Source organism: Dermacentor albipictus, chromosome 1, assembly GCF_038994185.2.
Source record: "Dermacentor albipictus isolate Rhodes 1998 colony chromosome 1, USDA_Dalb.pri_finalv2, whole genome shotgun sequence".
Lineage (NCBI taxonomy): Eukaryota > Metazoa > Arthropoda > Arachnida > Ixodida > Ixodidae > Dermacentor > Dermacentor albipictus.
Genome location: NC_091821.1, coordinates 203,291,275 through 203,304,081, shown reverse-complemented (window position 1 = coordinate 203,304,081; position 12,807 = coordinate 203,291,275). Strand labels below are relative to the sequence as shown.

General features: G+C 41.4%; 2 protein-coding genes across 5 annotated transcripts in view; one reads left to right on the top strand and one right to left on the bottom strand.

Moving 5' to 3' along the window:
• Positions 1–7,288: 7,288 nt before the first annotated feature.
• On the bottom strand, positions 7,289–11,424 carry LOC139054139 (uncharacterized). Of its 3 annotated transcripts, none has more exons than XM_070530743.1 (3): positions 11,283–11,424; positions 10,485–10,914; positions 7,289–10,286 (listed from the first exon to the last, which is right to left on the bottom strand). In XM_070530743.1, exons 2-3 carry the CDS (start codon positions 10,878–10,880, stop codon positions 8,385–8,387), a joined length of 2,298 nt encoding a protein of 765 aa, XP_070386844.1. In that variant the 5' UTR covers positions 10,881–10,914; positions 11,283–11,424; the 3' UTR covers positions 7,289–8,384. The 3 variants fall into 3 exon arrangements, with proteins under 3 accessions (XP_070386844.1, XP_070386846.1, XP_070386845.1); XM_070530745.1 differs by lacking the exon at positions 11,283–11,424 and adding an exon at positions 11,145–11,263; XM_070530744.1 differs by lacking the exon at positions 11,283–11,424 and adding an exon at positions 10,993–11,138.
• LOC139054138 (transforming acidic coiled-coil-containing protein 3-like) overlaps positions 11,298–12,807 on the top strand; it is an 84,472-nt gene continuing 82,962 nt past the window's right edge. Inside the window, exon 1 of one of the 2 annotated variants that reach the window (XM_070530740.1) lies at positions 11,298–11,322. In XM_070530740.1, coding sequence (XP_070386841.1) covers positions 11,313–11,322 — 10 coding nt within the window. In that variant the 5' untranslated portion in view covers positions 11,298–11,312. Of the gene's footprint in view, positions 11,323–12,176; positions 12,312–12,807 lie in introns of those variants that run through there. The other variant, XM_070530741.1, reaches the window with a different exon arrangement.

Genomic DNA, 12,807 nt, shown 5'->3' with positions numbered 1-12,807 from the left:
AATGAGGAGGTGTTTAAAAAAAGAGGTAATCGTAAAATACATTGCTTGCTGTTGCGCGTCGAAGCGCATACGAATTAACTGTACCTATTATTGTTTCCAGCGACTAGAAAAACGTGCGAAGAACTACGACAAATCGTACGCGAAGCGATTTCGCGAGAAACAGTCGTGAAGCAGGTCCTTGTTTAGTGTATTGTAGCAGAAAAATGGCATAAAACATCATGTGCTTCCTTTGTGGCTGCGTTCGACTTTTTTTGGTATTGCACACACACGTACGCTATGGAAAGAAATGAAAAAAAAAAAAAACCTTAGAAATAACCACCCATTAGCAATACAAGCAAGAGTCGCCCTATTCCCTTTCAGTTGGAGTGTGAATATTATAAATTTTGATTATGAATCGACTGCTCAGTCTTTATTGATTTGTATTCATTTTGAGAATTCACTGTTTGAAATTGTTGAAAAGTTTGTGGAGGCTGCTCGAAATGATTCTGGTGCAGGAGAGCCACAGTTGCTTCTGAACAAACGCATGGGGAAGATAATTCTGCTCAATAATTTACAGTCATTAAAAAAATACATCACTTCTAGACAACATACAAATTTTCTGCCTTGGTTTAGACGATGCAAATTCTTGTTAGGCCAGCTCGCCATGTTAACATTCCTCTAAAACAATGCGAGGTGCTGTAGGATCATACATCAACGAACGCACCATTCAGCGTACATCTTGTAACATGCTTACAAGATGTAACCTTTGCTATTAACCTTCGCTTATTACTATCATTGTCATGATGCACCATCCATCCGTGTCGTATATGGGGATTATTTGTCTGTCTTCCTCCCTTCTTTGTTTTCTCTCTCTTGTATCACAATTTTCTCCTACGGCTTAGCATGGGAGAACACAAGCAATGTTTTCTGAACCCGTGTGAACCATGCTAAACCCATGTGAAGACGGTCCTTTCCTTTAGGGCGTCTTTTCCATAGGCTTTTTTGCATTATAGATTTCTGTACCATTATTGTCAAACCTCAAAAACTTGATATTGATCCTGTTTCTTCTGTTGGTCGACCTCCCTTACAACAAAGTATAAAAATGGGTTGCATAAAAAATGCAGGCATAAAATTGTGCTTGTCATACAGCAGTTCAGTTCATGCAGTAGATCCACTCAATCCCCTCGAGAGGGGAAAGCGAAAATGGTGCTGCCACAGCCTCTCCCACTTCTTTGCTGACTCACTGTACACAATTTTTAGACAGCCCTTGTTGATGAAGGTACATATTACCATAGTTTCCTCAAAGACACAAATCAAGTGTGACACAAAAAGCTTTGCAATGCCTCCGTATACCACTTTTTCCATTGCACAGGGCATTTTTTTTTTCATTTTTTACTATCCATACATAATGTTTAAAAATCACCTGTGGCACAATAGCACAATGCCAGTCTTCAGCTGGTCTAAAAAATTACTTAAATTTTGGATTTTTATCTGCCAGAGCCACAATCTAATTATGAGACAAGCCGTAGTAGATGATTCCAGATTAATTTTGGCCACCCTGGATTCTTTAATGTGCACCCAATGCATGGTATACGGGTGTTCTTGCATTTCACACCCGTCAAAATGCAGCTGCTATGGCAGGGATTTGATCCCACAACCTCGTGCTTCTCAGCACAATGCCATAGCCGCTAAGCTACACTCGAAAAGGCAATCACGTGCATGAGAGATAAAAATGCACAAACAACTTATTAACACAATTGAAGTAATGAAGTTTATAACTAATTTGTGAAATTAGTTATGAGGATTACATCAGTTTCAAGATATTAATTTCCAAATTGTGCAATGAAATACATTGCTGTTCTAGTTACATTTGTTAAGAGTTGATAAACAGCGCTTTTTACTGCAAATTTGAAGGTGCACATCTCGGAAGTGGTGCCATCCTTGAAATTAGTTCAAAGTGGATATGCCTTGCAAACTCACTGGCTACAATTTATAAATTTGATCATATTTATTTATTTAAAGTTTTCTTACATGCCTCGTATGAGGCATTGGGTAAGGGGGCATCACCGTAAGGACTAAAAGAGTATATATAAGGGTATATAACAAAACATAATTTACTTGCATGATTAATAGACACTATAAAATTGTATACACATTTTATACATTACAGCATTACACAAAAATGACAGGAGGTGATAATGTACATATTAGAGAAAAGATAGTTCTTTCAGCAAACAAAATAACAATGTACAAAAGCATCCACTCCAATCTCATAGGATAAAAAATACAAGAATAATAAGCAATATAATGAAGCCATAAACAACAGAGCACACAGAATGCACATAACTGCAAAACAAAAGAAAATACAATGAATTTTGTTGAAGTTATGCAGTGCAATATGAACTCGTGAGCTGGCGGAATTTATCAGGGTTTGTTTTGGATACGACGAAACCGGGAAGAGTGTTCCATAACCATATGGCATGAGGAAGCACCGACCAATTGAATGCATGAGTGTTTCCATAGATGCATGTGAAGCTGAGGTGATTATGTAATCTGCAGCATGTGCAAGGTGCGACTTCAAGCTTTTCTAAGCGCATGAACATACTTGTCAAGTAATGATGAGTGCAAAAATCATGTCGAGTACCTAAGGACGGAAGTGAAATATCAAGCTTTGTTTGCAAGATGCTTGAATTATAGGTATAGTTATGCGAGATAAACCTTGTTTTGTATGCCTGTAACCACTCCCCTCCCCAATGCCAATGGCCCTGAGGGTACATGAAATAAATAAGTAAATAGCGGCCCTATTTTGAACTGATTCTAATAAGCTGATTAGGTTATGATAGGGTGACCACAATGGAGAGGCAAATTCGAGCTGTAGGCAAACTCAAGTCTGATAAGCTAGCTTGCGGATATTGGAGGGTGAATTATGCAGGTTTTGGTGTAAGTACCCCAGTGATTTTGAAGCATTGGCACATATAGTAGTAACGTGATGGTTCGAGGAAAGGCTCGGTACGAGATTAATGCCTATGTACTTGTATGAAGTAGCTGGAAAAAACTTTATTATTTGTGTGATAAGGGAAACTAGAGATTGAGTGTTTATGACTGAAAGACATTACTTGGCATTTAGATGAATTTAGAGTCATAAATCAAGTGTTACACCAATCCAAAATAAGCTGAAGGTCGTTTTGAAGAAGGATGGGGTCATTGAGGCTGGTTATAGGGCAGTAAATAATGCAGTCTGCGAACATTCGCACTTGAGATGCTAAGTTATTGGAAAAATCATTAATCTAGATTAAAAATAGTAGTGGCCCAAGAACACTACCTTGTGGTATGCCAGAGGTGACATAGGAAAGGAGCAAAGAAAAATTGTTAACGATTGTAAACTGTTGGCAATTAGAAAGTTCTGGAGCCAAGTTAGTGTCAGTGAATCTAATCTTAATGCGGTTAACTTTGAAATCAGGCAGCGATGGGCTACGCAATCAAATGCCTTGGAAAAGTCTAGGAAAATCCTGTCAGTCTATCAATATGCGATCATTAGCTAAAAACTAGTGAATTTTTTTTATTTGACAATTATGCATTTTAATTTGTTACACAAATAATGTCCACCTCTTCGAGAAATCTAGTTGAAGGATTGGAATGGTGCTATCTGCCACAGGCATTTTTTTAAAAATTCTGTATAGCTAAAATAAAAAAAATGGTATGCTTATAAGCCATAGAAGGGCCCAATGTAGTGAGAAAAATTCCAAGGACTATATTGAAACGCTGCTATGACATAATTTGGAACTGGACAGTGTTCCATGATGCCAAATCAGCATTGCTGGTAGCAGAATGCTTTTTGAAGAAAGCACTACATCCTCGTGCTACAAACCGCAGAGCTTCACAACAGTGCCCAGCGAAGTCGCCGCACCTTCACGTTTTAATGCACACTTACTCGCTGTGCCTTGGTTGACAATGAACTCGCCGACAGCGAGGCAAGATCGGTCTTCTCCACCTCTGACAAAATGCGGATTGTCTACTCGTGATCCAACACAATGATCAAGTCAACCATGCAGGACTTTACAATGACATAGAGGGCTCATGCTGTCAACATCCACAGACACCTGCATGTATTTGATCCACATAGAAAATTCCATAAGCCACTGAAGGTTACATGTATCCAAGCATCTTTGCTACACAGGATTCGTCTAGGCATTACTTCCACCTGTTGCTATGCATATCTGATCGGTTGGTCAAATAGCCCCGACCGTGAACACTGCAAGATGTGTGAAACAATGGAACACATGTCATGTGTTCGCACAATATTTGTGCCAGAGAGATGGACGATGGACAGTTTCCTGGGCAGCATCGGCAGGCAACCACTGTCAGGGGGCATTGTTCTCAGCCCATGCATAGCCTGATCCTATAACTGTCAGGCAAGCAATGAAAGCATTGTTGGAGTTTGTTGTATGCCATGAGCCTGGACGAGTGGCCTTTTGTGTTATGTAGTTAACATTCACTCGCTCCCTTTTCCTCATTGTCATTCATCACTATACCTTCACTCCCACTCGTTCTTTCACAGCAGACTGGAGTCCATCAGCTCAGGCCAACCTCTCTACCATTTCCTGTAAATTAAATCTCTCTGTGGTTTGACATTGGCATGCAAAGAGGGTATTTGTATTAATAAAAAATTGATGGCAATAAAATTGATGGCACATTACTAGAGCACGTAGCCTCCTATAAGTATCTTGGTATGCACATAACGAGTGACCTCTCATGGCATACGCACATTAATTATATCATTAACAATGCTAATCGTGCACTAGGATACCTATGCCACAATTTTTTTGAAGCACCAAGACATTTAAAGTTATTACTATATCAAACGCAGATTAAATCTAAACTTGAGTATGCGTCTGCTGTCTGGGATCCGGGCATACGTAACCTTGCAGACGCAATAGAATCTGTTCAGAATCGTTCAGCTCGCCTTATCTTACCAAACTATTCCCGTACTGCCAGTGTTTCACTGATGAAGTCTAATCTTGGGCTTCCTAACTTGCTTTTAAGAAGAAAAATGTGACATCTTTGTGTGTTCCATAAAATTTTTTTCATGAACCAGTCATTGAAACGCGAACTTTTATCGCAACCATCGTATTTGTAATCCCGCACTAATCACCAGTATAAAGTCGCCATCCCTTTTTACCATACTAACCTGTTTCAGGATTCATACCAAAGACTAGTTCAGAATGAAACCAACTTCCCAGCACCATCACCAGCATTGAAGATGCAGTTATTCAAGGCCGCCGTCGTTGAACACTTCTCAGATTAATCTCTGCTGCTATTTGTTATTTGCGTTTCCTGTTGCACATGTGCAATAGTGTTGCTTACGGTATTGTCATTGAAGGCCTCTATTATTGACCTCTGTTAGAATAACTTGCTCAGTTCACTATTAGTTTTCTATCTTATTTCATACATAACAATGTTTCTGTTATTACAATTGCATAAACACAGTGTACCCACCCCCTCTGTAATGCCTTTTGGGCCCTGAGGGTATTCCAATAATTAAATAAATAAATAAATAAATAAATGGCGAACCACTTTCAGCTAAACATTGGCCGCAATGTCAGAAAAGCTTGCTGCTCTGGTGATAATACACACTTACATTAGAAACTTCCAGGGTGTGTACATGAGCACATGATTGAAATTCTATGCTGCCAGCTTCAATAACATTGAGTACAGAGCCCATGTGCAAATGTTGATCATTTGCTAATGTTCACCACCATGAACAGATGTGCACAATGGTGTACTGTGTAGACAAACAACAGCTACCGAGCCAAGAGACATTAAAGGAACACTAAAGGCAAAGATGGAGTTGAAAGAAATTCAAAAATGACAAATGTCCCACTTTTTATAAGAGTGAAACTTCTGCAGATAAGAAAATCTCCTGTAGGAATGTCCCAGTGAGCCAGTTGGCAACATTACTATAACAATAAACAGCATGAAGTCAAGAACAAAGCTATTTTTCCAATTTGAGAAAAAATTATGTAAATATAAGAGAAGTATGGTGCTTTTACTTTGAAATTATGAAACCAGCTTTTGCTGACGTACATCCCAGTGGCAATTATTTATCAGGAGTTGGCACAGAATACAGTTCCCGTGCTTCACCAACAGCACAAGATGTATTGTAAGGCACATCCATTAATAAATCACAGTAATAAATCTTGAACATGTGTAAAACAAGACATGCTGCTTCATTTTTACAGCGGAGCTGTATATGGCTAGGGTACCATAGAATTTTCGTGTCCACGCACAAAAACTATATCGTCAATGGCTCATACCCCATAAGCACACATATCCCCGTAAGCAAGCAAAAAAAAAAAATGCAATGCCTCATACCCCTGTTAAATTTATGGCTACTCACTTTGCATGGGTTAGTTACTATGACAGTACCCCTGTGGTCATTGTCGGTGATTTCAATGTGGATGTGTCGGGACTGAAAAGGGAGCGGTTTATGTGTTTCGTGTAGCAGACATATTGCTTGCGAGGCCACACTGACCCAGCTCAGCCGACCAGCCAGCAGCATACGTGCATTGATTTGACATTATCAAAGAATGTGTTTGCAGTTGCGAGTATGCCGATCAGTGTATATCATAGCGACCCCAAAGCCATTCTGACCATCGTTACTAAGTGACAATGGGTGATGCCAATAAAGTCTTTACCACAAATTTTCTTACCACAACGTTTACAGTTCCACTGGTCATCCACCTTTGCAGGGTGGAATGGCATTGAAATTTTTGTACTTTGGTAACAAGTTTATAAATGTATAAATTCATTCCTAAATCCTGACTTTTAAGATTTTTTTCGTGTAATTGTTTTCATATCCAGTGCACCGAGTGGTAGATCCCAGCAATAGTGAGGGCACTGTTTTGTGGGAGTCAGTCACGAAAGGCGAACAGAATGAAAATTAGGAAAAACTAAGACTACTACAAATTATGACCCTAATTTACGATGCTAATCCTTACTTTACTGTGCCATATCTGTCAGCAAACACTACCCACTGTAGAGCCCGATGACTTTCATTTCAGTTCTTGGAGTGTAATTTCACCAAACGCTGCCTACATTGCACTTAGCAAAAGGAACTATGCAAATTGTGTTTTTAGCTGCTTGGGCTGCAGCTTTTGACAGCAGCAGCAGTAAAGGCAGTGGATTATGCTGTTACATGCGACTATTGCCTCTGATTTATGCATTTCATTACTGAGGCCTTTAACTTTGACACACACTCAGGTACAAGCGTTGTTTTGCGTTTGTTTCTCCAATGTTGAACAGGCATTGGTGCCCAAAGTGGTTCACATTTATTGTATGTTTCGACAGCAATGTACAAGACTAAACATAATGCACATGATCAAATAAGGCTTTCACTTGGATCAAAGTATTGTCTGCTGCACCTTGATCTCCTGTAATGACATGCCAAGTAATTTATTTCCGTGCACCAGCATCAGCTTGAAGTGTTATTATTAAAACATGTTTGACTAGTCCGCAAGTTCAGCAAGAAGGCCTGCGCATGTATTGCACTCATGTATTTGTTGCACCAGAAGCACAACGAGATTGAAAAGTGGGAGCTTTGGTACAAAAATATGACATTAGAACTGAAGTGAATCTTTTCTGTATAATTGGCGAGTCACACTCGTTTTTGAACTGTAGGGACCAGCTACTTCTCTGCATGTCAGAAGTACCTCTCCTACTGTATAGTTTTTGTGTTTTTCAGGGTTTATTAATAGCATTATACATCAGAGAAGTGATTTCTCACTGTACTTATTTTTATTGCATGTAGTATAACAAACATCTATTAGAAATGTATGGCCTGATCACTTTTGCATTGGCATGGCCTCCACACTAAGGACAGTTGCAGCAACTTCTTTCAGATGATGCTCACCTTGTCTGTTACCCAAACAATTAAAAAAACTACCAGCCACATTTTTTTTGCGGATTTCAACATACACACTGTTCACACAAGAAAAAGCCAGTTATTTCTTTTCCAGAGACTACCTAGAGTGGACCAGCATTTATTATGCTGAATTGCCTGCTTGGCTTACAGTAGGAATGGGGCAGTGTCTGCACATTTTTCTAACTGATCTCAGCAACCTCAGAAGTTTTGTACACATGTAAAGTAAGGCTAGCCATAAGAATAGCAAAGGTGACCAAAGGATTTTGTGAATTTCGAAGCCAAGAAAATCTAGAATTTCATATGTCATCCATACATGTAGTGTGAAATGAAATAGAACATTGTGTGGGCTACTATTACAAGTGCAGACTGAGTATCAAATGCTGCCCACATGCTTATGCTGCTCTGGCACTTAACCGATGTGGAATTAACAAAAAGCTAATTTTTGAGCTAAAAGTAATGCACAAACAAGTCAACAAGTGGGAGATTATGAAGAATTCAAACAAGTTGTGTACACAATATCCGTAGTATCCAGCGTGGAAAAAGTCACTTGATCATTTAGTTGTGCATTGAGCTGGTCACTGAATTCAGTGTCCAGGCCACTTGGCAATAATATACCATTGCTCGACTCAGCAAGTACATCACTCTCGGAACAAGCAAGGCCACTTTCCGATTCATTTAGAGGCAGTGCCTGTGCCATCACAGATGTGTTCTCCAGGTCAGGCTCGTTCAAGCCTGAAATGGTCAGGAAAACTGCTGGTTCTGGCAAGTCGGTGCAAGCCTCCGTCATTTGCTTGTCATCAGATGGTGCCTTGGCAATTTCAGTGCTGCCCACTAGCAGTGAAGCACTTTCAGCTGTTACACCATTAGCAGTAGCAGGTAAATCATTGGTACTACTTGCCATCACATCCTTTGGATGCTTGTCTGAAACATGTTTTTTGTAAACACTGAATTCATTGCAGGCAAAACTGCACTGCCTACATGGGTACATTTTCTTTCCACCATGTTTTTTAGTGTTAAGGATATGTTTACGCATGTTCTCTTGATTGCTGCAGCGATAGCTGCAGTAAGGACAGCTGTAGGGTTTGAGGCCAAAGTGAATGCGGCTGTGCCGCTGCACATGGCCCTTACGTGAAGACTTGTAGTCGCAATGGGAGCACTGAAAATGCTGTTCACCCATGTGCTGTCTCTGATGACTTGGAGGCAACTGGCCCTTCCTTTTACTTCGATGGCAACTACTGCAAATAAACTGGAGTTTTGGGTTCAATGGGCGCTTTCTTCTGCAAACTGACACTGCACTTTTATGGGCACACTTCTGATCAGGGACACTGTGACACTGTCCAACTAAGTCCTGTTGCAACACAGGGGTGCTGGCTGCAGGAAAAGGGGGCTGCGAGCCAGCCTTGCACCGGTGAACAGCAAGCTCATGCCGACGCAGCATGCTGCGACGCACAGCCTGAAAGTGACAAAGGGTGCAGCGGAATTTCCGAAGTCCTAAGTGGTGCTTAATGTGGATGTTCAGAGTACTGCGATGGGCAAAATGTTGATCACATATATGACATGCAAAGGGCTTTTCGCCAGTGTGTACGTGCATGTGCAATTTCATGTAGGGCTTGCTGATTAGCTTTCGGCAATGTGGACAAAAGAGTCGTGGTGCGATTTTGCACTGCTTCGGCACATTTGTGGCTCCCTCCATGGCTCCAAGCTCATTAGAAGCAGCAGTTGCTTTAGATGTCTTAGATGCTGTCGAGCTTCCATACAGAAACTGCTTGCTTGCTTGCTTCGAAATTGCGCAGTGATGTTCATGAAGCCTGAATTCACAAGTAGTTAGAAACTGGGTTTTACATGCAACACAATGCAGTGCTGGTTGCTGACTTTGCACTGGTGTAGTGCTCCGTTTAAGAGTGCCCTGAATGGTTTGTTTGACATGTCTTGAAGCAGCATGCTGGGAATTCATAACTATATTAGAATGCCTGTCTGGCGCCGGTGACTTATCCAGCTGAACTTCTGCACCATTACCGCCAATACACTGGTTTGCAGAAGATGGCCGAGTTGTAGAAACAGCAATGTGCTTGTCACGTTGCTGCTTACTTCGGGGACAGTCGGAAGGGCACTTGCGGCGTCGCTTTGCTATGTCATGGACCTTGCACACTTTGTCTGTCTTCGTGCATTCCTGGCCTTTCTCCTGAATTGGTGCTATCGAGGGTACTGCACATCGTTGGCTGGATTTTACTTTGGCTGTTGTAATGCCACCACTTCGCTTGAGATGGTACAAAGTTTCTTTGTGTCTCAATAATGTAAACTTATTGCGATAGTGTCTGTTGCATGGGATACAAATGAATCCTTCCGGAATGGCAGCAGGTTCCTTTGTAGCTTGTGATGGGAGCTCCTGCATGCAGGCATATGCAAAATGTAAGCGTAAGCACATAATCATGGGTGCACAGCACTTCTGTATTACGTTTGCCGAACTAGAATGCCGATTTACTTAGGATTTTAGGAAAGAGTAAATCCACTGTAGCACTTCTTAAAAAAAGGTTTGCCAGCTACTTTACGTCTCAAACACTACGCAGCTCCACTTCTAACTCACCCCGTGTTGAGGCACCGCCTTCCAGTCAGAACGAGCGGTCGGCCCCCAGCCAGGTTTCCACTTGCCGCCCGTGTGCGACGTCGGTGGGTAAAGGTCATTGTCGCTGTCTTCACCGTCTTCCAAGTCGTAATCTGCGTGGTCTACTTTTGTGGCAGTAGTTGGAATAACAGCTTGGATGCTTTGAAGCTCAAGTGAAGAAAAAAAATCGTCCGCCCGCAGTGATGACGGCTCATATGGATGTTCGGTTGTTGGTGACGCCACGGATGTAAGTGCACTGTCATTACGCACAATTTTGTAACAGTGCTGCTTGCGATGCGCGATGTAGTTTTTCAGACCGGAGATTGTTGCGCTGCACTTAAGACACAAATGCGTGTCGTCGTCTTCAGTGTCGTACATCGAACCGCTATTCCAGGACCGGCATCAACTTGACCTGAAAGTGCAGACCGTAATGGTACTTCTACAGTTGACAACGTAACATCATTACTCCATTTAAAGAGAAAACTATTACCTATTCTTAAAGATAGCCACTAGGATACCATAAAGAGCCAGTGTCCAATAAAAAATACGATAGCGCGCTAGAATTAAAAAGCAACAACCTGTACAACTAGGCAAAACTAAACCCCACTAGCAAAACCATGCTTATGTCCTATGTGCGCCAACCATGCATGTTGTCAATGGCTGGTCGGCTGTCAACACTCAAAGTAGGGCCAGAGAACCCATGTGGGATTCTAGCTCTACACGTTTCGACATTGCACTGTGCCGTACGGTTATTAGTGTCCTGCATTAGAGTGTACCTACCTACATCTACAGCATCTGCATCGTGACAGCATGGAGGAAGGTAGGGAAGGTATCCCGTATTTTCGATGTCGACGGTTTTATAAAAAATAAATAAATAATGAAAGATAAAAAATATCGACGTAGGAACGGCTCTGCGTTGGCGCCAAGCTTTCTCACCATAGAAATATAGGTCGGAAAGTGATATGACAAGGTCGTATTTTTATTAGGCGCTGTTCTACATCAAAACATTGCGTAAGCTTGCCTCCGTAAGCTGTCCTCCGAGATTTTGGCGTTCCGTAGTTTCAAAACGCATCGCTCCGTAGGCTCGAAATACGTGCTTTTTTTTTTTTGTGCACTAGTTTCGCCACTCGTCCTCAGACAAGCGGAACGCGCTGCGCACAAAATCATATGTGCGTGAACGGTCAAGAAAAAGGCCCGATAGTAAAGAGCAAACTGTAAACGCAGTAAAGGCTTCAAAACACCCACAGGTACCAGGACACAACCAAGACAAGACAGCGAGTGTTGATATTCACTGCAGCCATACAGGTAATTACGTATACAATTACACTAGGGCATTAAATATATGGTACAATTTATAGTTACGTGATTACATAGAGTTTCTCACATGTAATACAGTGAAAAACTCTATGCGTACTGACTATGCTTACTGACCCGTGGTACTAACTGTACAGATAGCAGCGGCTGCTTGAGAACCTTTGGAGTTGGTTCTTGATTATCCGTCCCTTTTACGCTCTAAATTCGATAAGTAGAGTCTACATCATTCTCCCGATAATGAAAACTAATCGTATCAATCTCCAGCTGCCATGCTTTTGCGGCGGACGCAAAGCTTACGTCATGGGCGCCATCAACTTAAACTACCTCATTGCTTATATAAACGGGGTACGTCAAAATAACTACCGCCAAATTTGAACCTCCTCTGAAGGCTGAAGGTTGGTCACATTCAAACTTGCATCTTGTGACTGCCGAACTGTCGTCGCTGTGAGGCGAAGTGTTACTTCAACAGGCTCATCGTGCGTCGTACTTCTATTCGTACGTATTGACCGAATTATATATATAGTTTTCGTTCTGACGCCATTCAAAAACCGTATATTTTAAGAAGCCAACTGGTGAAACACCGGAGTGAGTTTGTGCCTACTTGCACGGCTTGATGATATTAGCAGTCGACCAGTACACAATATAACGGTTGCTGTTTGCGAGTTTTGGCGCATGTGTGGCTAGCACATTGTCGGTGACCGAGACAATGTTATTCACTTTTGAAAGACGTTAACCTTTATTGGTTGCGGCGTGTGGGCACATCAGCAGATTGTTCTCCACGGTATAGTCATGTTATCCAAAATCATATCTGATGTCAAGCTTAAATAAACTCATTTGACAATTCGGCATTTACTACTAAATTCACTTCTTGAGGAACAGTGGTGTCCTTAAAGAACAAAAAAAAAATAATTATGGTGTTTTACGTGCCAAAACCACGATCGATTATGAGGCACGCCGTAGTGGGGGACTCCGTAAATTTGGATCACCTGGG